The 27,959-nt window shown below is 38.6% G+C and overlaps 1 protein-coding gene across 1 annotated transcript; it reads right to left on the reverse strand.

Moving 5' to 3' along the window:
* Nucleotides 1-304: 304 nt before the first annotated feature.
* Nucleotides 305-27,612, reverse strand: actr8 (actin related protein 8). Its single transcript, XM_055165786.1, has 13 exons — nt 27,339-27,612; nt 24,715-24,885; nt 24,046-24,156; nt 21,462-21,566; nt 19,201-19,374; nt 17,079-17,172; nt 13,767-13,899; nt 12,902-13,055; nt 12,274-12,369; nt 11,037-11,177; nt 8,590-8,893; nt 5,778-5,941; nt 305-997 (listed from the first exon to the last, which is right to left on the reverse strand). Exons 1-13 carry the CDS (start codon nt 27,471-27,473, stop codon nt 854-856), a joined length of 1,926 nt encoding a protein of 641 aa, XP_055021761.1. The 5' UTR covers nt 27,474-27,612; the 3' UTR covers nt 305-853.
* Nucleotides 27,613-27,959: the final 347 nt, after the last annotated feature.

Here is a 27,959-nt window from a genome sequence, read left to right on the forward strand (position 1 = left end):
CTACAGCCAAATATGCACAGATTTCTATTCTATGCGCACAAATATTTCTGAAAGTTTTCTTACTCCATAGAAGAATGCCTGTTTTTCTTGGTATTTTTGAGCGATAAAACCACCTGTAATTGAGTAAATGTAAGGTAGAGCTGTTTAATGTCATCCAGTGGAACATTCCAGAGTAGTAACATAACCATAGAAACAAGCAGGACCCCAAAGCTTAAAAAAGTGACATAGCCCACCTTTAATTGCCTTTTTTTTTTTACCCTGAATACTCCATGGAAAATCAAACACTATAACACATGACCACACACACTTTCTAAAGATATTTATTATTCTAAAAATGGTTTAATTCATACATTTGTACACAATGGGTGCATCTAATTTCTCATTCTTCGCTTCCTTCTCCTTGAGCCTCCATTTTTTTTGTTGTCAATCAAATGTTCCGGATTAAGTGGTGTCCCAAAGTTCAGAGGGGAGAAGGGAAGGAAAATACAGAGGAAACCAGAGGGAGGGTGCAAGAGGCAGAAGTCAGATAAAATAATTGTCTCAGTGCTCTACTCTGCTCCTCTCTCTTCTCCTCTTCTCCTCTGCTCCTCTCACTTCTCCTCTTCCTTCTCATCTGCTTCTCTCCATTCTCCTCTGCTCCTCTTCTCGTCTCTCTTCTCCTTTGCTCCTGTTTTTCTCCTATGCTCCTCTTTCTCCTCCTCTGCTCCTCTCCTCTTTCTTTTCCTCTGCTCCTCTCTCTCCTCCTCACCCATTTCCTGCAGAATCGAGGAATCAAGGAGAAGGAAGCGAGGAGAGAGAAATGAGACGCGCCCTTACATATTTACACAAAGCGTCTCAGTCCAGCGGCTTCACTTCACCAGACGAAAGCCGCCCTCTCGCGCAGCATTCGGAGCCCAAAGCGTCTCCACTCGGCCTGGTGGATCCACATCTCCTGAGTCGTGTCCAGACAGGCGAGCACTGCCCCACCCTTCCACGAGATCAGTCTGGGGTCCATGTCCTGCCGCACAATCACACGCAACAACAGGGTCACTCATAATAGACCTTTTTCACAATGGCTGGAAGTGCCCCGCTGTAGATTTACGGAACATCCAGTTACAACAATCTATAAATAATAAAAGAAAAAGAAAACTGACACAATCTATTCAAACCTCAGTGCATCAGGGACACAGTAGCAAATTTACTTTCCATTTAAAAGCTTTATGGCAGAAGGAATAAAAGATTTAGTATAGGCGAGTTTCAGCTGACGTCATTGTTATTAAAAGCCCGCGTTGCATGCTGGGAAATATTTTGGTCGGAGGCAAGAAACACGATAGCGGTCAAGCACAGTGCGTAACCTCGCGTATTTATCCCCGATAATGGTAAATTTCTGCTGCATTATTGGATGCACAAATAGAAGCACGGAAGAAGGAAAATGTCTTTTTCTTATTCTGAGTGAAAAGAACCGCCAATGGCGAATTAAATGGCTTTCAAACATTAGCAGAGCAAACGTAGAAGATCCTAGCAAACCGTGGACTCCAACAAGTTCAACAACACATCGAGACTCTTGGAGGCTTTCATCTTTTCTGCTGTGAATGGCTCAGGAGTTTCCACCAAGTCATTGTGGATATCGCCAAAGTGAAAATTTGGCCAGGTAGTTGGCCATTCCGACCAGAAATTTGGTTTGGTCCAGGCTTTGTAGGGGTTGAAAAGGGTGATTTGGCGTCCATCGATGCTTATGACCAATTTCTGGTCGAATTGTCTTCGGTCCTCTGCCGTTAGAGTGGATAAATAACTGGGATCAATACCCTTTACGTGCTTTCCCGCTCCATCCGTCATGTTGAATTAGTGTTTCTTGCCGCCAACCAAAATAATTGCCAGCATGCAACGGGCGCTTTTGTCAACAATGAAACTCACCTATAGCAGTTGGTCTTTTGTTGTGGGGTGACATATTGTCTCCCGGAGGGCATTTGCACAAACTGTGAGCGCAGGAACATGGTTAGACCGGCTCAGTCAGTGGCCTTAGTCTTTTGGAGGACCCGATGTCTCCACACAGACGCCAAATCCTCTGTCTGAACACCAATGATTTTGCCGTATACTTTTACTATCTGGTTCAGACTGTTCTTAGCTTTCACAGATAACCCATAAAACTAACAAATAAAAGAAAAGGTCAGCAAACTTTCGATAAAGGAATGATAAAAATTACTTAAAATGTTGGACGACGCATTAAAAGAGCTGAGCTTCCGCATCAAGTGAACCCGCTGCTGTCCTCGTTTCGTTTGATTATTTGCTGTGTTCTTATCAAACCATAGGGAGGAATCAAACACAGTTCCCAAGTACTGATAAGAGTTCACCATTTGTACTACTTCCCCATGGATAAAGCTGGCTATTGGGCTGTGAATCTTTTTCCCGAAGTCCACAACAATTTCTTTAGTTTTAGCTACATTTAGGGCCAGGTGGTTATAATCGCACCATTCAATGAAAGCAGGTAGAGCTATAGAGTGTAAATGTCTGGCGTATTCTCCACCAACTTCATAAATCTGCCCCATCACCAAATCTTCAACCAACAAGGTCCACAAAGGATAAACATTCCAACATGAAGAATTTATCCACAACTATCAAGAGAAGAAAGATGAAAACGTCTTGCATTAGTGAACTACTAAGCATGAACGTTATGCTCATGAATAAAACAAAAGGAACTTTTTTCACTCAGACTGATTCTACAATTAAATTTAAAAATCGATTTCATGATGTCGATATTAGCATAGACAGAGAGATTTGTGCATCTCTAGGACAGTATAGCCATAACTTCTGTGTGACTCTTGAACTGGTCATATCAACACTAAAATATTTTAAACAAGATCCATCTTGGCTGCTCCATATCTGTGTGAAGTATGAAGGGCGTGGAAGAGAATGCTGCCATGTCATTTGAGCGAAAGGACCTTTGGGAAATTCACACAGTTCTAAATGTCTGGCAGTCACCGCTTCAGTCCAAAAGTCACAGATGTTTCTGGAAGACTTAAACCTTCTGTGCAGATTGCAGTGAAGTAAAAGTAAAAAGCAGCCACTTTAAAATCTACTTACGTAAAGTACAGATACCTAAATATGTATTCTTTTTTGTATTTATTTATTTATTTATTTTGCACGTATAAAATGAAAAAAAAAAAACACTAGATAAAAAAAGTAGGTGCCAGAAGAGTCAAAAAACTCAAAAGTAGGGCGCGACCGATATATTGTTTGGCTGATATGTGCTCTTGGAAACATATCGGCGATCGGCCTAAATCTTGCTGATATGGGCCGATATTTCACGTGGGCATGTTATACCTCGCTATAAAGTTTAGACTCTCTACATTATGTTCATTTAATCCAATTTACAGACAGATAAATGTCCTAATATGTGGCTCCGCATCAGTATTTATCTGCAGAGTAATTTGTCCGTGTGTGTCCGTACTGTCCCTGAACACACCCCAGAGTCACGTCACTCACATACTCTTGTTTACACCTGCAGCCACAGATCCATATGCAACACTAAGATTTTCCGGTGTATAAGTCGCAGGACCACCCAAACCATGAAAAAAAGTGCGACTTACAGTCCAAAAAATACGGTATATTCTTTTTACAGATAATCGGTTTGAGTCTGGATTAAAAGGACATTTATTAGTGCAGACTTGTGATCTGAGAGGAGCCTGTTTGAGCGGTGAGTGTTGGAAATATGTCGACTTTGAAGATAGTTTTGATTATTTCTCATTGGTTAGCGATTAACTGCTGTAGCTCCCACAGATAAACATAAACAGGCTGTTTTCTCTTCTATTGACCCACTGTAAAATGACTTTATTGGCCGTATATTTGTTACGCATTTACAGCTAAAGGCTAATAGCAGTAGTTTATTTTCTCTCTTTACTGGCTAGAATGTGATGCAAAAATGTCATTAGTCCAACCTACTGTCTGTAAATATGACGTAAAGAGGCAGAATAACAATAAATGTTGCCCAAATAAACCCAATTTAAAATCCACTAGAGCCACACCTAAATTTTTTAAACAATTCAAGATTTACAGTGAATTTTTACATCACTAAATATACCGGTGATTATATCGGCAGCTCCATCTCCCATTTTATCGGTATCATATCTGCTGCAACAAAATCCATATCGGTCGGGTCTTACTCAAAAGGGCTGATATTAAAGCCTCTAACTTATGAATACATAAAAAATTTAACATTATTACTATGCATAAAAAATGTATTTGTTACATTTATTTATTTATTACATTTATTTTGTTTAATTTTGCCAAATTTGTGTCGGTGTGGGTGGTTGGGGGGGCTTTTTTTTTTTTTTTTTGTATTTGTTGTGGTGTCGTGGGTTTTTGTCTTCGTTTTATGCTAAATATTGTAATTATTAAATGTTGATTGTTGTTTTATTTTCTAAATGTTATATTCTGTTGCCTTAATAAAAAAATAAATAAAAAATTCTAAACTGGTACACGCCTGGGTTTGGATAGTTGGTATAAATAAAATTGTGAAAAGAGGAAAAAAAAAAAAAAGAAAAAAAAAAGAAAAATCTAAACTGGTACATGCCTGGGTTTGGATGGTTGGTATAAATAAAATTGTGAAAAAAATAAATAAATTCTAAACTGGTACACGCCTGGGTTTGGATGGTTGGTATAAATAAAATTGTGGAAAAAAAAAAAAAAAAATTAAACTGGTATACGCCTGGGGTTGGATGGTTGGTATAAATAAAATTGTGGAAAAAAAATAAAAAATTAAACTGGTATACGCCTGGGGTTGGATGGTTGGTATAAATAAAAATTGTGGAAAAAAAAAAAAAAAAAAAACTGGTATAGGGTTTGGATGGTTGGTAAAATAAAATTGTGAAAAGAAAAAAAAAGAAAGAAGAAAAAAAAATAAATAAAATTTAAAAAAAAATCTAAACTGGTACACACCTGGGGTTGGATGGTTGGTATAAATAAAATTGTGAAAAAGAAAAAAAAAAAAAAAAATAGAAAAAAAAGAAAAATCTAAACTGGTACACGCCTGGGTTTGGATGGTTGGTATAAATAAAATTGTGGAAAGAGAAAAAAAAAAAAAAAAAAAAAAAAAAAAAAGAAAAATCTAAACTGGTACACGCCTGGGTTTGGATGGTTGGTATAAATAAAATTGTGGAAAAAAAAAATTAAAAATTAAACTGGTATACGCCTGGGGTTGGATGGTTGGTATAAATAAAATTGTGGAAAAAAAAAAAAAAATTAAACTGGTATACGCCTGGGGTTGGATGGTTGGTATAAATAAAATTGTGAAAAGAGAAAAAAAAAAGAAGAAAAAATAAATAAATAAAATTTAAAAAAAATCTAAACTGGTACACACCTGGGGTTGGATGGTTGGTATGAATAAAATTGTGAAAAGAAAAAAAAAAGAAGAAAAAATAAATAAATATAATTTAAAAAAAATCTAAACTGGTACACGCCTGGATTTGGATGGTTGGTATAAATAAAATTGTGAAAAAAAAAAAAAAATTCTAAACTGGTACACGCCTGGGGTTGGATGGTTGGTATAAATAAAATTGTAAAAAGAGAAAAAAAAAAAAAGAGAAGAAAAAATAAATAAATAAAATTTAAAAAAAATCTAAACTGGTACACACCTGGGGTTGGATGGTTGGTATAAATACATTTGTGAAAAGAGAAAAAAAAAGAAGAATAAAAAAATAAATAAATAAATTACTACACTACTTTTACTTCATTACGTTCCACCACTGCAATCTACCATATTTTATTTTAGTCCCTTTAGCCTTTAGTGTGCGTGTGTTTACCTTGGGTCTGGTGATGACGTCCACAGAGTCGAGCAGGCGTCTGAAGGAGGGGGGCATTTTGTTGATGATCCGGTGCAGAAGAAACTCCTGAGCTCCTCTGAACATCAGGCCTCCTCCCACCACCAGGATGGAGCTGTACATCTTACGCTTGGTCTCGTCCGACGCTGTAAACAAACATCACACGTTAACACATTATATTTATTATTGTTGTTTGTTTTAATGATGTATCGTCCTCAAAAACATACATGGTGTTGTGTTTTCATTCACGGATGTTTGAGTAACACTTTATTATTAGTCTGTCTAAAACTCCGAAGCTCAAAATGCTCTATTAGTGTTCAAGTTCACAGCTACCAGGCCTGAAATCATCCAAATGATTTCTGTGAAGGTGTATGGAGTCTAAAAACACCGTGGAGCACTTCCTTGAGAGAAGAACGCAGCTTAAATATGCAGAGTTTGTGTGTGACTAAAACCAGGACTAAACCCAGAACTAAACCAGGATTAAACCAGGACTAAACCAGGACTAAATCAAGTCTAATCCAGGTCTAAACAGGTCTAAAACAAGAACTAAAACCAGGACTAAAAACAGAAATAAAACCAGGATTAAACCAGGACTAAAACCAGGGCTAAACCAGGACTAAATCAGGACTAAAACCAGGACTAAAACCAGGAGTAAAACCAGGACTAAAACCAGGACTAAAGCCAGGACTAAAACCAGGACTAAAACCAGGACTAAACCAAGTCTACACCAGGACTAAAACCAGGTCTAACCAGGTCTAATACCAGGACTAAAACCAGGACTAAACCAGGACTAAACCAAGTCTAAACCAGGTCTAAACCAGGTTTAAACCAGGTCTAAACAATATGACACTAAGAGTAGGTGGACATAATTTAAAGCAGCAGTGATTTCATATAAAAATCATTTCTCTATCAATAATATTTTTAATCTGGTTAAGGAAATACTGGACTTTTTCTTGTCTTTTAGCAGATAAAACATCTTAGTCTTTGTTTCTCTACAGTAAAACAAAAGTCTGTTCATGGAGACTTGGGCTCAACAGACAATTTGAAGAGAACATGAATTTTCAGGATGTGGTTGTTACATTCATGTAGTTTTAAAAAGCATGACAATATCAAATAATACAAAGTATTCAGATTACATTACTCACTTTAAGTAATTTAATGGATTACATTGCAAACTACATTTTGGGGTATGTAATCTGTAATCTGTAGGGGAATACATTTTAAAAATAACCTTCCTAACACTGAATATGGGCCCTTTAGCGATTCAAATGAGTAAGAAAGGTTCCTGGGAAAGACCAATGACCGAAATAGGATGTTTTATAACCTTTTGTCTTATTATTCTTGAGAATTCAGAAAATATTCCAGTTCATTTTCCAGGAATTGTGCAGCCCTTTGTAACCCAAGATGAGTGGAATAAGCCAAACATGCCTACAGCCAAAAACTGGAAGCTGTGAGAGGAGGAGGAGTGACGGAGTAATTAGATTAGTTTAGTATTTTCTGAACATTTTCTGAACAGAGCAGTAGATGCTGTAGGTGTTGGTGTTTAGGTAGTGATGATTCAGATCAAAGAGACATATTTTAAGTTTAAAGATTCAATATTACACAAAATGGATTATTGTGAGATTTAAGACGTGTTATAATGATCAAAAACAAACCTGGAGTTGCGTTTTGTTTCATTCACACATGTTTTGCATGACCCTCCATTATTAGTCCATCTGTTTCTTCAGCAGAGATTCACAATTCCAGGGTACAAATTATCTAAAATATTCTAGTGAAAGTGACTCCGCTTGATTTAATTTCTCTCCAGCAACTAGGTCAGGAATCGGAATACACTAGACGGTTTGCAAGGACCCTGGAAGTTGATCTGTGAAGCCATGACGTCAAACTCAAGCGCCTGTCTGGGTCCCTTTTGTGGAACAGCACAACAGTAAACAAATCGGTCGAGATGGATGTAGATGAAGACAGACATTCTGCGTTGGCAACGATTCCCGAGATCGAGGATTTAAAGTTGGAACAAAGAGAATGTTTGGTGAATTTTATCAAGGGGAAAGACGTTATTGTTCTTCTTCCTACGGGATGTGGCGCATTACATACGTCACAACCAAATAGCAGCGATTTGTTAAATAAAAAAGTACCCGCTTACCGTGAAGCGAACAAATCCTAATGCTGAATCAGGCTAAACCAAGATAGGGATGTGCAAAAATATAGAAATATCGATATATTGTGTCATTTAATGTGATGATACAGTATCAATATCATGGGCTGCTATATCTATATATATCGCCAAGAGTATTTTTAGGTGTATTTAACTAAATTATTTTGTTACAGCTACAGTTTTGTTGTTTGTTTAGAGGAAGAAAACTCATTTATGCAACACATTTGAAGTTTTCACTGTTTTGATGATTAAAATGTTTGTGTTTTATATTAATTTTGCACAAGTAGTGGTTTAACAAAGACTTTTAGTATCGCAGACATGAGTTAGGCTTTATTTTTTATTGAATCGTATCGAATAGATTTGAAATATCGTATTGAATGGTATCAAATCAAAAGTTCACTGTATTGAGGTATGTATCATATCGGCAAATCCTTAATGATACCCAGCCCTAGACCAGAGTGTTTTCCATTTGAGAGAAGAACTCAGCCTATGAAAGTGTGAATGAAATAAAACACAACTCCAGGTCTGTTTGTGATGAGGAAACAACATTATAAATCTGGGCCCTTTAAACCAACTAGACTTGAAACTCATGTGAGGTTTATTCTGTGCTCTAATTGGACAAAGATCTTGCGCCCTCACCGCAGCAATCGATGCTGTGCAGAATGGCCTTGTCCAGCCCCAGGGCCTTGCTCTCGAACTGGTTGATGATGGCCGTCTTCCTGGAGAGGTGAGCGGACAGGGGCTCCTCCATGTCCGCGCTCCCCAGCAGACCCTCTCCCTGCGCGGGGCCCATTTCCAGTTCGCCCTGGGCCCCTGAAGCCCCCCCCGCTCCACAGGCCCTGGGCAGCTCTGACAGGTCAGCGCTGCCCCCCGGAGCGCTCATGTCCCCCTCTGCTCCCACAGGCCGAGAGAGGGACTTACGGTCTGCTGCTGATTTGGAGGACTGTGAAAAATATCAGAAAAAATTAGACATGAATTATCTGATATAAAAACAAGGAAAAGTGTGTTTAAAAGGCCCAAATTACGGCATTTTCTATGTTATAATCAGTGTTGGGGAGTAACAGATTACATGTACCGGAGTTACGTAATCAGAGTACAAATTATGAGTAACTGTATTCTGTTACAGTTACTGTTTCAGTGAGTGGTAATTGGATTACTGTTACTTTGTTGAAATAAATGGATTACATGGCATTATTTTCCTGTGTTTACATTTTGGGCTATATCCCCCTTTTTCTTTTTTTTTTTTCTGGAATTCCACTCATTGCCGGACACTAAACTTGGACTAAAACCAGGTCTAAACCAGGACTAAAACCAGGCCTAAACCAGGTCTAAACCAGGACTAAACCAGGTCTAAACCAGGTCTAAACCAGGACTAAAACCAGGTCTAAACCAGGTCTAAACCAGGTCTAAACCAGGTCTAAACCAGGACTAAAACCAGGTCTAAACCAGGTCTAAACCAGGATTAAACCAGGACTAAAACCAGATCTAAACCAGGACTAAAACCAGGTCTAAACCAGGTCTAAAACAGGATTTAACAGGACTAAACCATGCAGCGCAGACCGTGTCTCCTCCTCTTCTATCAGTAATATTTTTTAATACGGTTAAGGAAAGTCTGGGCTTTTTATTGTCTTTAATCAGACCAAAATATCCTCGTCTTTGCTTCTCTACAGCAAATCAGGTGATCCAAAGTATTCAGATTACGTTACTCACCTTAAGTACCTTAACGGATTCCGTTACAAACTACATTTTGGTGTGTGTAATCTGTAATCTGTAGGGGAATACATTTTAAAAGTAACCTTCCCAACACTGGTTATGATGTTGTTTCATCAAAAACAAACCTGGAGCACTGTTCTTCCGTTCTTCTCTCAAACTGAAAATGCCCTGTTTCACCCTGTGATGTCATGAAGTAATACAAGAAGTGCTCCACTGTGTTTTTAAACTCCATACACCTTCACTAGAATCATATGAATAATTTTAGCTCTGGAATTGTTAATGTCTACTGAACAAGCAAAAGTGAACCATTAACTTCAAAACTACCTCTTCATGACATCACAAGGTGGAACAGAGCATTTTGAGATTTGGAGATGTAGACAGACTAATAGTAAAGGGTTACACAAACAGGTATGGTTTTTGATGAGGTATCGACATTCAGGGATGAACTGGGACCAAAATAAGCCCTGGACTTTTCCCCCACAATACTTCTGATTGTTTATTAACACAAACACCTACTTCATTTTTTTTAAGTGACTTTGTTTCTTTAACCTTTTCCCATCAACCTTTCCCCTTACATTTTCTGTTCAACATCTTTGACGTGTGTTGAAATGGAGGGTGTGCCTGCTTTTAGCTGCTCCAGTTGACGTAGTGACACTCTCTGGAACTACAGCTGAAAAAAATTCCCTTGGCTGAGAAACTATTTTTCTCATACAGTGAAATGTAATCACAAATTGCTAGTGTTCTGCTGACAGGACACCTACAACTTTCAAAAATATCGGATTTTGTGGGGATTTTTACCTATTTTTAATTCATAAACTTTTTCTCAGCTCAAAATCCTTCAGTCGTCTTGAAAAACGTGTTTTAATCGTTTGCTCCGGTTCCACTCTAGCTCTTCTTGCTCTGATTGGTCATGTGATACACGAGACTGCGCTCCGTGTGTGCGCTCGTGTGCATTTGTGTGTGCCCACGGGAGAAAAGACACTACTGCGCATGCTCAATCGTCCCGCACCCACCGGAAGTACCTCGCCGGGCTAAAGGTGAGGAATCTGGAGTCATGTCCCATTGAGCTCGGCCCCTTGAAACCAACGAGTGACCCACTCTTCTTTGTCGCCTTTTAAGCCTGTGCACTTTATGCTTGTCAAATGGGCAAATTATCGTATTAGCGCCCTCCGGTCTTAGTACCAGTGGACCGGACTGCAGTTCTGGACTTTTCCAGAACGCACAGATTGTCAGTCCACCCCTGACGACATTCTCACATGGCTAAAAGCTCACAAGAGTCAATTTTGCGTAATATAGGACCTTTAAAGCTACAAGACTCAGTTGCATAAAAACTCAGCTGAGTGGACAGGAGGTCACGAGGGGGCGGGGCTTACCTGGTCCTGTTTGCTCTGAGTGGACAGGAGGTAGTGCTCGTCATAGGGATCCTCGGCGTCTCCCTGGGAACGGTACTGCAGTGATGTCATCTTCTGCCCCACGATCCCAAAGGTGCTGGGGTAGAACAGACCCATGGGTGCCTGGAAAACCACACACACATTTAGGATTAACATAATAATCCATTGCTATAATTTGGGTTTAATTTGGGTTATAATTTGGGTTTAAAAATCTTTATGCCATGTTATAATGCTGTTACCTCCTCAAAAACAGACTTGATGAAGAGCTCTGTTTCTATATCAAAACTTCAAAACTGCATTCTGTAGCTTTTGACTTTCTTTTTATACTATTATGGGCCACGTGTACATGATGTTTTTTAATTCCAAATGAATTGGTCTGAATTAAATAGTTCGGAATTAAAATATTCTCCTTTGAGTTTACATGGAAATAATTATTCTGAATTGAGATTGACTTGGAAAACTCGTTAAATTGTCTTTATTTAATTCCGCTCAACGTCTGGGGGTGAGGAAGGTTCTGATTGGACAGAGACACAAACGTATTTAAAGAAAACACACACTTCAGCTGCTACCGGCTTTTTTGTCATCTTAGTTTCTTGTTACGCCACGGACATGAACATAAAACAAACTTTTTCCCAGTGGTTCTGATGATAATTGCATAGCAGCTGGAGAATTCATCACACTTTACGTCTGTCAACTGAGGAGAAGAAGGGAAGAGTGTCGGAGAAGGGAGGAAGAAGACAAACTGAGTCAACGGCTGCTCTACCTCAGCCCACTCCCGCATCCCGCTCACAAATCCAAAGAGTCAGAAGGGCGACCTAGTGAGCACGCGCTGAACGACCAGAATTATTTTTAAGAAGAATAAACGTTTACATGATCGAGATACAAAATTTACTTTAAATTTATGGAATTAAACTTACTTCAGAATTAAGTTTAATTCTGAATAATCATTTTCATTTGGAATTAAGTGATCTGATATGATCTTTTTAAAGCGGAATTTATTTTTATTCAGAATTTAATCATTTTTATTCGAAATTAAAGCTCTCATGTAAACGTGGCAAATGCGGATTTATGTGAAATGTCTTTGAGTGTCATGAAAAGTGCTAATTTAATAATATAATATAAATTAATAGGAAGAGAGTGCCAACGACAATAGACCCCTACTGTCTTTAATTATTACACAGCAACACCATAAAATCTGTAAAAATCAATGCTTCAGCACCTGGAGCTTCTCGTCTCCGAGGCGAATCTGGTAGAGCAGAGCTGGACCGTCTGGAAACCGCGTCTGAAACTCGTGATCCATCAGACCACAGATGTCCTGCACCGAGAGGAGGCCCAACAAAAATAGAAATAAGAATTGAATCGTGACAAAACAGAATGATCCCAGCCCTAGTGAACAGTGTAACAGTGTATAATAGTATTAGTATTACTGGGTTTCACAACATCACAACTTTCTATAGGTCAATAATATTTAATACAGATTGGGGGCAGCTAATTTTTTATTTTTTGTAACACAGTGAGTTCTTGGGTCTCACCAATGTAAATGATCAGGTTCAACATTTGTGAAATTACTTTTTAGATATTTATCAAGAAAGTACAATGTTATCAATAGGGAATACTAAAATAAATATTGGTAAAATTGCTGATTTGTGTTGTAATACAGTGAGTTCTTGGGTGTATTCACTATTAGAAATGATCAGATTCAGCATTTGTGAATTCAGCTTTTGGATATTTAATGACAAAGTACAGTGTAATCAATAGGGGAAACCAGCTCTCGCCCCCGTTCTGAGAGTACAACATCATCACATCTGAGAATCTGAACTCCACCAATAAAAGAGTTTGCGTGTGACCTGGTCCAGGTGGCAGAAGGTCTCCTTGAGCTGGTACAGGAGCACACAGTCCAGTCTGTTGCTCAGGTCACAGTCTCTGTAAGGGAAGCCCGCTCTCTGCAGCAGCCACAGCAGAGTCCTGGTCACATCAGAGCCTCCATAGCCCAGACACAACCTGAAACACGAGCCGGCGTATCCACAGAGGGTCATTTATATAATTATACCTTATTTGACATCAGTCTCTTGCTCTTTCTGCTACTTATTTAGAATTTATTACAGTATGATGTAAAGTAGGTCAAAAACAACTCACCCTTATGTACAGATAACCCCTTTTCTAGCTGAGATATATTTTTATTACTTTATTTCTATATTTTATTTTATTTTAACTTGTACATATATATTAATATAATCATCTCTTTGTTATTAGAATATATTGTGATATCTGGGCTACTGCGTCCAAGTAATTTCCCTTGTGGATTAATGAAGTCGAGGGTTTCAAAATTTTCCATGACTTTTTCATGATCTAAAGTGAATTTTCCATGACTTTACGACACCTACATGTTAGGACTGATCATACTTTTAGGGCTAAATATGAAAGGTTAAACCTTTCCGCTCAGCTTATGGTTTCGTATTATAGTTTTTTAACGTTCAAAATACATTTATTGTGTGCATTTAATGTCGTCTCTTTTAAACAAAAGACCGTGGGAACCCTGGAAAAGTATGGTATGTTTTTGATGAGGAAAAAACAGTATAACATAGATCAGAAAATAGTGTAATATGGGCACTATAATCCAAAGGAGGTCAAAAACATGATCAGATTTGTCTCTAAATTAAACAAAAACTAAAATATTTATTTTATAATAGATGTAGTGGTTTTGATTGGCACCTGGAGTTGCGGTGAGACACTCCATCCTCCACACAGCACAGACTGGTCTTCTGGTCGCCCACATCCACCACACAGGCACTGCTCAGCCCCGAACCGAACGTGGCGCACACAGACTCCTGATGCACAATGATCCCTGCAGAGGAAAGACTCTGTTATTTAAAGTGCTGATGTATGTAACAGATAATACTCCCTACAACTGTACAAGAACTCACTCTCCTTTAACTTTTTTTTTTTAACTCTTTTAAATCACTTCTTAGAAGTTAAATTTTTATTGGTTGGACTTCTTTAACTGGATTTAGCTTGATTTTATTCCTTATTTCTTTTTATTTATTTATTATAAATATTTTAATAGTTTGCATAGTTTATTATTTTTGCCTTCTGTTTGTGATTTTATGTTTTTTGCGACTTGTACAGCACTTTGTAAATCTTGTTTTTAAAAGATTTTTAAAAGATGATTATTATTAGTAGTAGTAGTACTTGAAGTAGTAGTAGTAGTAGTAGTAGTAGCAATAGTAGTATCAGTATTAGTTGTAATAGTTTTAGTAGTAGTAGTACTAGTGGTATTAGTAGTAGTAGTACTAGTAGTAGTAGCAATAGTAGTATTAGTATTAGTATTAGTTGTAATAGTATTAGTATTAGTAGTATTAGTAGTAGTTGAAATAGTAGTCGTAGTAGTAGTGGTCGTCATCGTCGTCGTAGTAGTAGTAGTAATAGTAGTAGTAGTAGCAATAGTAGTATTAGTATTAGTAGTAATAGTATTAGTATTAGTAGTACTTGTAGTACTAGTAGTATTAGTAGTTGAAGTAGTAGTCATAGTAGTAGTAGTAGTAGTAGTAGTAGTAGAAGTGGTAGTAATAGTAGTAGTAGTAGTAAGAGTAGTAGTAGTAGTAGTATTAGTATAGTATTAGTATTAGTATTAGTAGTAGTAGTTGTAGCAGTAGTAGTAGCAGTAGTAGTAGCAGTAGTAGTAGTAGTAGTAGTAGTAGCAGTAGTAGTATTAGTAGTAGTAGTAGTAGTAGTATAGTAGTAGTAGTAGTAGCAGTAGTAGTAGTAGTAGTAGTAGTAGTAGTAGTAATAGTAGCAGTAGTAGTAGTAGTAGTAGTAAGTAGTAGTAATAGTAGCAGTAGTAGTAGTACTAGTAGTATTAGTAGTAGTAATAGTAGCAGTAGTAGTAGTATTAGTAGTATTAGTAGTATTAACCTGATGAGGATACAACACAGATCATAAAATGGTGTATTATCGTGTATTATGATCTCTTTGTGTGAACAGAAGTTTATCATGTGTTCATTTGGAGCAGGATGTTTTTTGTGTGTGTTTCTTTTTATCTCTCGTGTTTTGATGCCGCTCACAGTTTGGCACAGAGTTTTACAAATCGCAGGCACACACAGAGCGGCGGTTGGTGTGAGATCGACTCTTTAAACCACTGATCTGAACACGTGATAAGAGAGATGGAAAACTCACAAGAAGCGGAGGCCTTATCAAACTGTGGTTCTGCTGTGTCTCAGCTCAGGATGCAATTATACAGTTTTTCCCACGATATTTTTTCTGCTAATGAGCATAATATTATCATTTACACCTGTTTAAGACCTGTTTTAGTCCTGTTTTAGTCTTGTTTTAGTCCTGTTTTAGTCCTGTTTTAGAACTGGTTTAGTCTTGGTTTAGTCTTGGTTTAGTCCTGGTTTAGTCCTGGTTTGGTCCTGGTTTGGTCCTGGTTAAGTCCTGGTTTAGTCCTGTTTAAGACATGTTTTAGACCTGATTTAGTCCTGGTTTAATCTTGGTTTAGACCTGGTTTATTCCTGGTTTAGACCTGGTTAAGTCCTGGGTTTTGTTCTGGTTTAGCACTGGTTTAGTCCTGGTTTAGTCCTGTTTTAGACCTGGTTTAGACCTGGTTTAGACCTGGTTTGGACCTGGTTTTCATTCTTGTTTAGCACTGGTTTAGTCCTGGTTTCGGCCTGGTTTCGACCTGGTTTCGACCTGGTTTTCGTTCTGGTTTAGACCTGGTTTAGACCTGGTTTCGTCCTGGTTTCGTCTTGGTTTCTTCCTGGTTTAGACCTGGTTTTCATTCTGGTTTAGACCTGGTTTAGACCTGGTTTGGACATGGTTTCATCCTGGTTTTTGTTCTGGCTTAGACCTGGTTTAGACCTGGTTTAGACCTGGTTTAGACCTGGTTTAGACCTAGTTTAGACCTGGTTTGGACATGGTTTCGTCCTGGTTTTTGTTCTGGCTTAGACCTGGTTTAGTCCTGGTTTCGACCTGGTTTCATCCTGGTTTCGACCTGGTATAGTCCTGGTATAGTCCTGGTTTAAATTGTTTCTATTTTGGACCAAAATAAATTACAACACAGTGCGCATGGAGGGAACACGAGTATCGAATCATGACACCAGTACTGAACGATTCAATATTATATCGAATGTCGTTACATTCCTGCTGATCTTGGTTTAGACCTGGTTTCATCCTGGTTTAGTCCTGGTATAGTCCTGGTATAGTCCTGGTTTAAATTGTTTCTATTTTGGACCAAAATAAATTACAACACAGTGCGCATGGAGGGAACACGAGTATCGAATCATGACACCAGTACTGAACGATTCAATATATATCGAATGTCGTTACATTCCTGCTGATCTTGGTTTAGACCTGGTTTATTCCTGGTTTAGACCTGGTTAAGTCCTGGGTTTTGTTCTGGTTTAGCACTGGTTTAGTCCTGGTTTAGTCCTGTTTTAGACTGGTTTAGACTGGTTTAGACCTGGTTTGGACCTGGTTTTCATTCTTGTTTAGCACTGGTTTAGTCCTGGTTTCGGCCTGGTTTCGACCTGGTTTCGACCTGGTTTTCGTTCTGGTTTAGACCTGGTTTAGACCTGGTTTCGTCCTGGTTTCGTCTTGGTTTCTTCCTGGTTTAGACCTGGTTTTCATTCTGGTTTAGACCTGGTTTAGACCTGGTTTGGACATGGTTTCATCCTGGTTTTTGTTCTGGCTTAGACCTGGTTTAGACCTGGTTTAGACCTGGTTTAGACCTGGTTTAGACCTGGTTTAGACCTAGTTTAGACCTGGTTTGGACATGGTTTCGTCCTGGTTTTTGTTCTGGCTTAGACCTGGTTTAGTCCTGGTTTCGACCTGGTTTCATCCTGGTTTCGACCTGGTATAGTCCTGGTATAGTCCTGGTTTAAATTGTTTCTATTTTGGACCAAAATAAATTACAACACAGTGCGCATGGAGGGAACACGAGTATCGAATCATGACACCAGTACTGAACGATTCAATATTATATCGAATGTCGTTACATTCCTGCTGAGCACACAGTGTAAAAGTTCATACCTGAGAAGCCCATGTGGAGAAGCAGCAAGTTCACCAACTCCTTTATGTGCTGACGGTTGTAGATGTCCGGAACCAGCAGGATACATCTGTAATACTGACACACACATACAAACAAACACAAACACACACAGACACACACAGATACACACAGACACACACAGACACACACAGACACACACAGACACACACAGACACACACACACGACTGCGTTTAGATCAGGGCTGCACAATACGTTACAAAAATATCAATAGTCACAACTTTTTTCATAGCCTGATTCATCAGTCAGTTTCACTTTGTGGAAATTAGGATTCATTCACTCGACGGTAGGTGGGTACTTTTTTTTATTTAACCAATCGCTGCTATTTGGTCGTGATGTATGAAATGCATCAAATCCTGTAGGAAGAAGGACAATAGCATCTTTTCCCCTTGATAATATTCACAAAACATTCTCTTTGTTCTGGCTTTAAATCCTCGATCTCAGGAATCGTTGCCAACACAGAATGTATATCTTCGTCTACATCCATCTCGACGCTTTGTTTACTGTTGTGCTGTTCCACAGAAGGGACCCAGACAGACGCTTGAGTTTAACGTCATGGCTTCACAGCTCTTCGCTGATTGGCCGGTGCACTGTCCGCAACTTCCGGGGTTCGTGCAAACCGTCTAGTGTGGAGAGAAATGAAATTGAGAGGAGGTGCCAGCCTGGCTACTTTATTCACTGAGCCATACAGAAACATTTGTAGAGGAGGACCACAGACCAATGGTTAGTACCAGGGACGCACTGATCTGATATTGAGTGTTAGAATTCGTTCGCTCGACAGTAGGTGGGTACTTTTTTTCATTTAACCAATCGCTGCTATTTGGTCATGACGTATGTAATGCTCTGCTAAAGGGGCTAACTGGTATGTTAAGCTTTTCCCAAATCCCGTAGGAAGAAGGGCAATAACGATCTCGGGAATCATTGCCAACACAGAATACATGGCTCTTCGCTGATTGGCTGGTGCCTGAACCCTGATTCCAGGGTTCTTGCAAACCGTCTAGTGTATTCTGATTCCTGACGTAGTCGCTGGAGAGAAATGAAATTGAGCGGAGGTACTATGTGGCACCAGCCTGACTAGTTCACTACTGATATTCCTGTTAAATAAATAACCTAAACTGTATCCCCAGCTCCGTATTTTTACCACCACGGCTATAACACTATTACAAGATGTCCTGAGCCAACATTGTCCAGTAAATTGAATAGGGCCTAGGAGAGATCACAACATTACTCAAACATGCATGGAAGTTCGATGAGGGAATGTTATTACTACTGTTGGGCAAGTTATTTCAAAACTGTAATGTGTTATTTATGACTTGTTACTGCCATTTCAGAGTAATTTGCTACATTTCAATATTACTGTATTTAAAATGTAAAACATTACACGACTATTGCAGCACTTTTAAGTTACTCCCAACAAAATAACTGAAGATGCTGAACTGTTGTGCCGTATATGGACTGAATCGAGGACTGAACCAGGAGGACTGAACCAGGACTAAACCAGAATTAAACCAGAACTGAACCAAGTCTAAACCAGGACTAAACCAGGTCTAAACCAGGTCTAAACCATGTCTAAACCAAGACTAAACCAGGACCAAACCAGGACTCTAATCTAGCACCACCCTGAGAGAACCCCCAAGCGCAATCAGGCGTCAGCTGCGTTTAGCCCCGTTCTGTGCCGGTCCTTTTGCCCGCAGTTACCCAACGGTCTACGTGGGCACATCTCCGGCATTTCACCGCTGCTGATATCGCGGTGATTTTAGCGAATTTGTATGAAGAAAAAAAAAAAACAACCACTTCAATCCAGGTTAAAAATGCATTGTGATGTGATGTAAGGCCTTACATTACTGCATTACAGCAAAAAGCAACGTATTACAGTAATTTGTTACTTTTATAACGCGTTACTCCCAACACTGGTTATTACACGGCCGAACGCTTTAAAAAGTCAATTTTCAAAATACTCTTTCTTTAAACACCAGTGTACAAAGCCCAGGAGCAAGACAAAACCAGACACATTTCTGTTTTGAAAATCTGAATCCATAAACCCTTTGAGATTTTGACTTTAAATCCTAAAGTTTGTTGGGTACCTTTAGGTCTTTGAGAGGTATGTCCAGGTGTTTGTGGATGGCGTGGCTCCAGATGGTCTGTAGATCGGCCAGCACAGCAGACAGTGACCCCCCTGGACCTGAATGGACGTTGAGCTGCCCTCTGCGGATGGGCCAGTGCACACTGTAACAGTCGGACGGGTTCACATACAGAGCCTGAAGAGAAAAACACACTCTGCGACTGGAGCTGTTTTGTGTGACTTCAGAATACACAAGGACGGTGATAATGTAGAAATGGTTGTTTTGTAGGGAATTACAAAATTAAATGGTCAAAATGAAAAAAAAAAGGTTCTGAAAGTTATGTAAAAAGAAATATTGATTAATTTATCTTTTAGAAACACATTTGATCTTGTAACTAAAACTCATTTGGTTTGGAAAGACCCTTCAGTGTACACACCTCTGTTTCGTTTTGCGTGCTAATCTAGTCAGGAAGTGAGAAGTGCACGTGAATATGGATGCAAATCAGATTAAGCACACCCAAATGTATCTCCTCGGGTCATCTCAGTGTATATAAACTTAATGCTTTGTATCAGGGTCTGACTTGGGAGGGACATCCTGCTGATTGTTCTGTTGGACTATATTCGTTTTCGCTTCAGTATTCATTCAGGAGTCTTTTTCCACAACATTTGAAGTAAATATAGGTCAACAGAAGGGGTCTTTGTTCAGAGGAGGATGTAGCAGATGACAATTTGGTTTGTCACAGGTGTGTGAAGCAGTGACAGTTTAATAAACCACTGATGTGAAGACGCAATAACAGACAGGAAAAGTTTCACAGGAAGCTTGTATCAGTGTTTAATAACTGCTGATGCGAGGCAAAAACCTCCCCTGTCAGATGGATTCTCTGATATCTGTGAACTCATAAACTGACAAGAATCCTTCTCGATGCCCGCTGTACGGTTAATAGGGCGGGTGACAAATCAAAGCGCCGAAATCAGCCTATTTTAATAAAGACGTTTGAGTTTGTGAAAAACGTGTCAAGAGAAGATGTCTGTGCTGTGTTTTTTCTGCTTCTTTCGCTGTTGTGACGCTTCGGCCAAGTTTTCTGAATGCTTTTAGTGAGAGTCATCTCAGAATGATAAATGTGAAGAGGTCCATTCAGAGTGACACCAATATGAATCTGGTGTGGGCAGGTTAGATTTTGGGTTAGAGAGGGTCCGGACGCTGTAGACTGAATAAGACCAGGGATGTCAAGTTTATTTGGTTAGTCAGGTCACAAAACAACTGTAAAAAAATAATAATCATTTGAATTTTAAATAAGATAAGTAAATAATGTAAGTAATTTAAATAAAGTTAAGTTAAGTTAAGTAAGTAAAGAAAAGAAGAAAGAAAAGTAATGTAAAGTAAGTAAGTAAATTATGGTAAGTAATGTAAAGTAAAAAAAGTAAAGTATGTAAGAAATGTAAAGTAAGTAAGTAAAGTGAAGTAAGTAAAGTAAAGTAGTAAGTAAAGTATGCTAAGTAAAGCAAAGTAAGTAAGTAAATTAAAGTAAATTAAGTAAAGTAAATAATAAGTAAGTAAATAATAAATCAAAACTCAAAATAATTTGACTTAAAGGCGGTGTACCTGAATATGTGAAAAACTGTGAAAAACAGAACTTGTTCATTTTAAACAGTTGCAGTGAATCGGTCTTATATCTTACTCACTTTGCGCATTTAGAGCATCCTAATTATTCACCTTGATGACTTTAGGACAGGGGTGTCAAACCCTGGTCTAGGGGCCGTATCCAACCTACTTTGATCCCAAAGGGGCCAGAAAAAAATAATGGCATATAAACCCCAAAAATAGCAATAAGTTCAAATATTTGTGCAGAGAAACGCAAATCTATTACAGAAATCTTTTTTTTAATTATGAACTCTTTATTTTACTAAATATTAGAATATTATGAACAACCTGAAACTTCAAGAAAAATGCAATTTCAACACAATGTTTTAACATTAACTTGCATGCAAATAGGAATAAGTCTTTCTTGGAAAACCCTGCACTCGGCGTCCACTTTAGAGGCGCTGGAGACGCTGCTATGATAAGCACCGCAGAAAATTACCAATATTTTAACAGAAAATATAATTAAAATATTTTAGTAGAAAATCAGCAGAGGACCAGATTAAAGGTCTTAGAGGGCCGGATCTGGCCCCCGGGCCGTATGTTTGACACCCCTGCTTTAGGAGCTGTACTGGAGACATATTTTGCTCAAATACACGGGTAAAATCAGGCACAGGCTGTTTAAAATCACAGAGTGTCATTACCTCCTCCCCCACCAGGTACTGGGGCTGATGACTCGTGTTGGTCCACTTGACCCTGGAGCTGCTGTCCAACACGGCAGGGCGCACCTGACAGTTGTAGGCCCGCGCCTGTCATCAACACACACAACAACACAAAAGACAGAAGTTGCTGTTATGTATTTACTGTTAATGTGAGTCAATTAGAGTCAATCTGTTTACTGTTTAAGGGCCCATGTTTCACTATTTACTGATTCATGTTATAATATTGTTTCCTCATCACAAACAGACCTGGACCTGTGTTTTTTTATTTCATTCACATGTTTAAAGCACAAATCCTGCATATTTAGGCATTTTGACCCTTCACAATATTTTCTGTTTCTTATGTGGCCCCAAGGAAAAAATAATTGTCCATCTCTGATGTAGATGTTATCGTTTTTACCTTTGAATGTTCTACAGTATGGCATTTAATGTAACTATCCACAAGACAAGGCCAAGTTACAGGTCATATCTGTGGAGAAGTGGGCCCACTCACAGTAATAATCCATGTTTTTGTGTTAATTCAATTCAATTCAATTCAATCTTTATTAAGAACACATGATATCTGGTTCATAGTATAAAAAAAAAAAAAAAACAATAGTAAGAATAAAAAGTTAAATACAGTGCATGTTATAACGTATACAGACAAGAGCGCCAGTGTCTCCACAGCTTAGAGGTGAATCTGACAGAGCTCCTCACAGGACACACTAGAGCTTCAATGATTTGATTACTCAGATTCACAGCTCTACACATAAATTGAATAAATTGACAGCAACATCTCACATCACTGGCGCTGAACCTTTTTCAGTAATATTCTCAAAGAGTCGTTATAATGTAAACTCTGCAAACAATGTGTATATATACATAGTTGGCAACAGCACATAATTGGTGAGCATGCACAATCAGATATTTAAAAAGCTGCTGCAGACCTGCACTGTAAGGACACACAGCAGTACTAGGTCATCTGCATACATTAAATGATTATACAGATAATCACCAGCAAAACATCCAATTTTACATTCATTCAGCTGCACAGACAGGTCATCAACATAGATATTAAACAGAAGGGGAGACAGGATTCCACCCTGGCGAACTCCATTACTGACCCTAAAAGAGTCAGAAGTAGAATCACCCCATTTCACCTGCATGGACTGACAGGTATACCAGAAGATAAGTATTCTAATGAGGTACCCCTGGAACACCTCGGTTTGTTAATTTGCTGAATAGTTTCCCATGATTAATCCGATCAAATGCTTTAGAAGCATCTAAAAAACACATGAATATAGTGGACCCCTGGGAATTATATTTATCCAACATCTCCTTCAGTGCAAAGATACATGTGTCAGTGCCATGACCATGCTTAAAGCCAAACTGATTAGCTGTAGTGTACAGGTATGGCTCAAGTCTGGTTAACAGAATCCTCTCTAGCACCTTTGACAATGAGCTAGCCAGTGCTATTGGCCGATAATTGTTAATGTCACTAAGTTTACTCATTTTATTTTTGACAACAGGAACCAAAACAATAGACAGGAGAGACTCTGGCAAGAGACCATGGACCAGGAACCCAGTAAAGCAGATGGCTAGGAGTGGATACAGCTTAGCACTAGCAAACTTCAGGTGTTCAGATGTCACCTGGTCTATCCCACTGGATTTGTTATTCTTTAGTCTAGAGACAGCATGAAATACCTCTTGAGGAGTAACTATAACCCCTGCGTGGTTTTCTACAGCCTCAATCACATTAACATTGCTTTTAACACAGTTGAACAAGTCATAGTAAAAATTCCTCCATAGCTGACAGATATCCTTAGAGCCACTCACACCATTAACATTAGATGGGAGAGAAGTTCTACATCTGTTTAACATTTTGATCTCTTTCCAGAAGTCACTGTATCCATTGTTTTGCAATTTTGATGCAAGAGAGTTGGCCCTTAAGGTGTTTTCATTCCTCCTAATATACCTAAGAGCATACTTAAACTGAGAATTAGCCCGTTTTTTCCCTTCAAAGACAGGTCCATATCTAGGCCTTCCAGCAGCAACCCAAGCCTTGAAAGCCCGCCGTGCTTCAGCGTGAGGCTCTTCAACAAACCTGTTCCACCCAGGTTTACCACTATGACCATTACCCCTCCTTTTACATAGAGCCCGGCCAGACATAATAAGAGCATTCACAACAGTGTCATATAGGAGGCCCAGATGAGCACCATGTTCAGAATTGGTGCAGTTAACATTGCGGCACAATATGGCATCTCTAGGAAGCACAGTATCCTTGAGACTGTTAGTTTTTGAGAAATAAAAACTCTTTTAATTGAATAAATGCAAGATATGCCAGAAACGAATTATTTAAAATATTTTTTTGTATCCAGCTTTTCTTTTTAGCCATGGGTCGAATAATATTTGTGTCTGAAAAAAATAATAAATGAATAAATATATTAGTTTAATGCCAATCTGTGGAACATCCCAGGCAAAGCAATAACAGCAGATCCTCCACGAGAAAAGGTACACAGTGCACTTTTAAATAAACAAACAAATCTCAACACACTACCATGGATGTACTTCATTGTGTCAAAGTTCAGACCTGTTCCGCAGACACAGGCGTCCTCCTCACTCCGTTGGACATCTTCTTGGACCAAATGGCCTGGTCCACCATTTTGAGTCCATTCAGTCTCTGCTCAGTGCTCTCAGGCTTCTACAAACACAAACATAAAAAACTTAGACAATCTTTATTGATCCACAAGGGAAGCCAGCTTATGAGGAGCCCAGCCCATATTACATGATCGTTATATCCACAATGCAATGTGTGTATCTGTACAGGCCCATGAACATTTGTGTGATATTGGTCACACATGAGAATGTCTGTGTTTACTTTTTCTGAGATTTTGAGACCACTCCCATTGCTCTAACTCGATCCTTCACAGAGTTATGACCAAAAACGCATATTTGACCTTGGTTACCTTGACCTGTTTCAACCTGTAACATCCAGTGTACCCCGGTTATGTGTGTGCCAAAATACGGTAGTAGATACTAGAGCTGTGTCTCATTTCTCTTTCCTCGCTTCTTTCTCAAACTCTATTGGTCTCAGTGAGGAGTTTATATCCTCTCTCCTCCCTGTGTCTCCTCTGTGGGCGGGAATTCCTCACCCAGAACCTTCCTGCAGAATCGAGGAGAGGACTCAAGAAGAAGGAAGCGAGAAAAGAGAAATGAGACACAGCTTGGGTGAGGTGTGGACAAAGGAGTGGGGACTTACGTTGAGCCCGTCTCTGAGCAGCCAGTTGTCCTCGTAGCGCTCCTGCTCGCTGTGCTTGTGTCTGCGCGCGATCACATGGGGCAGGGTTGAGGGGAGGGTGTCTGTGGCTCGACCGATCCGCAGTGTCCTGGAGCCCGGGTGGATCACGATCACAAAGTTGCTCTGGATTTGCTAAAAGGCACAAGGGAAAAGTTATAATGCTGTTACCTCACCAAAATACAGCTGGAGTTGTTTGAGTAATCCTTTATTAATAGGCTGTCTACACCTACAGCTCAAAATTCTCTGTTCCACCTTGAGATGTCATGAAGTATTAGTAGTTTTCAAGTAAACAGCTACCTTTTACCTTTTTGGTTAGAAGAGATTGGCAATTTGGTTTAGTTTAGTTTATTTATCAGGGACAATTCACATAAAAACATTGACCTACAAAAAGAGGTAATAAGTTTTTACCAGGTTATAAAGTCATTCCACCTCAAATCTTCAAATGCCCCCCCTTGATCACCTCAAATATGACTGAAAAAAATTCTAGGAGGTTCACAAACTTTCCAACAGGAAAAGTCCCAAATTTTAGCTCCCAACTCCTTATAGTTTTGTCATTAAAAATATTTTGTCAACTCTGCCCTGACCTGTTTTGAGCAGAGTTTTCAGAGGAGCCACTTTCAGTTTGCTGTATCAAAAAAACTATTTAAGGTTGGTGCTTCAAATTTTCAAGGGTTAAAATTTGGCAAATGTACTTGTAGAATATGTACTTTTACACATGTGCTTTTGATTTATCACAGATTTCTAGGGGCTTAAATTTGCGCTCTGTCTACACCTTCAAAGCTCAAAGTTTCGGATGTGCAACAGCATTTTTTTTTCAAGTTTTTCCTTCAATTTTTGGACTACTAACAAGCTGCATAGCCTACATGTGTCTTATTTTACACCTATGTCAATATGTGTATGTTTTTTAATAAATAAAGTTGAGATTTTACTGATTTGTGTTTATGGAACTGTTTGGTTAAAATATACATAGATTAGACTCATTTTAAGATAATAATATTTAAGATTTAAGATAACATTTCAATATTTCCTCCCAGTTTGGCCAATTTGTAGGTTTTAAATTATACTTCCTGGTAGAAAATCAGGACATGACGCTCTGGAGTCCCATTACTGTTACCTCCAAGCCTCTATGTTCCACCTGGTGATGTCATGAAATAGTAGTAGTAGTTTTCAAGTTAACAGCTACCTTTCACCTTTTTGAACAGAAGAAATTGGTAATTCCAGGGCTGAAATGATCCAAATGATTCTAGTGAAGGTGTGTGGAGTTTAAAAACACAGTGGAGAGTGTTGTTTTCAGTTTGAGAGAAGAACTCTAAATGTAAATATGCAGGGTTTGTGTGTTAAACATGTGTGAGGAAAGAAAATTACAACATAAATCAGAAAATAGCACAATATAGGCCCTTTAATCTTGTAACTGCACAGTGTGAGGAATCAAATGTATGAATTCAACAAGTACAAATAAAACAAATAAAACTGTGTACTTGGCCCATTCATAACTAACATATGAGTCAGTATAGTCACATTTTCATTGTGTTTTGGAAATTTAAAGGCAGCTTTCCTGTATTTTACCTAATAAAATGTTAATGTATACCTCTCATTGCAGTTGGCAGGGATCAAATTCGTCAAAAATAGGGACACCAGCAGTGTTGGGGAGTAAGTAGCGTTATGTAATCAGAGTACAAATTATGAGAAACTGTATTCAGTTACAGTTACTGTTTCAATGAGTGGTAATTGAATTACAGTTACTTTGTTGAAATAAATGGATTACACAGCTGTATTTATCTGTTTTCACATTTTGGGCTGTAATCCTTTTTTTTTTTCGGTAATTCCGCTCATTGCCGGACACTAAACCAGGTCTAAACCAGGACTAAAGCCAGGACTAGGACTAAAACCAGGACTAAAAACCAGGTCTAAACCAGGTCTAAAACCAGGTAAAACCAGGACTAAACCAGGACTAAAACCAGGTCTAAACCAGGACTAAAGCAGGACTAAACCAGGACTAAACCAGTAAAACCAGGTCTAAAACCAGGACTAAAAGGACCAGGTCTAAACCAGGACTAAACCAGGACTAAACCAGGACTAAAACCAGGTAAACCTAAACCAGTAAACCAGGACTAAATAAACCAGGACTAAACCAGGACTGGACTAAACCATGCTGCGTGGACCATGTCTCCTCCTCTTCTATCAATAATATTTTTAATCTAGTTAAGTAAAGTCTGGACTTTTCTTTGTCTTTTAGCAAACAAAACTTATGTGAAGATTTCCTGGTCTTTGCTTCTCTACAGCAAATCAAGTAATCCAAAGTATTCAGATTACATTACTCACTTTAAGTAATTTAATGGATTACGTTACAGACTACATTTTGGAGTATGTAATCTGTAATCTGTAGGGGAATACATTTTAAAAGTAACACTCCCAAAACTGGACACCTGGGACATTTCTTGTATAAAACTGGGACAAATCACTGGTTTTGTATAAATCTGCTGGGACAGGGGACACAGGACTCAAAACAGGGACGTCTGGACACCCTCAGCCTGTATGAAATCAAAGCCCCAGGACGAGCAGACTTCCCCGGGAGTCTTACTGACCTCCTGCGGGAGATCGGGCACCGCGGCCGGGGCGATGGGTCTCTTCACTCCCCGCTGCTGCTCCTTCTCTTTCTCCTTGTCTCGCTCCTTTTCTTTCTCTTTGCCGTTTTCTTGGTCCTTTTCCGCCTGAGTCATGGTTTATTTCTTGATATTTTTTTTTTTGCAAATACCGTCACTAAAATCACTGGAAATGTAGTTTAAACAGCCTCAACACGAGACGATTCATTCATGCTGTGGGAGCCATGCTAACGCTTCATAACAACAACAACTTCCGCGTTTGTTCACGTGACTCAGAGCGACGGTTTCTATTGGCTAAAAAGGGTCAACACTAAAACGCTTTTATTTTATTTATTTTATTTATTTATTTTATTTCAGTTCACTTCACTTCACCTTACTTTACTTTATTTAAATTTATTTAAATTTAATTTCATTTTACTTTACTTTACTTTACTTTACTTTACTTTATTTTATTTAGTTTTTTTTTTGTCTAAATTTGTTTTTGTTTATGTATTTTCTTTTGTTTTATTTTATTTTATTTATTTTTCATTTATTTAAATTTTTTTTAGTTTTTTATTTTATTTTATTTATTTTTCATTTGTTTAAATTTGTTTTTGTTTATTC

This window comes from Boleophthalmus pectinirostris, unplaced genomic scaffold, assembly GCF_026225935.1.
Source record: "Boleophthalmus pectinirostris isolate CB_2022bp ecotype Guang Dong unplaced genomic scaffold, ASM2622593v1 HiC_scaffold_8, whole genome shotgun sequence".
Classification (NCBI taxonomy): Eukaryota; Metazoa; Chordata; class Actinopteri; order Gobiiformes; family Gobiidae; genus Boleophthalmus; species Boleophthalmus pectinirostris.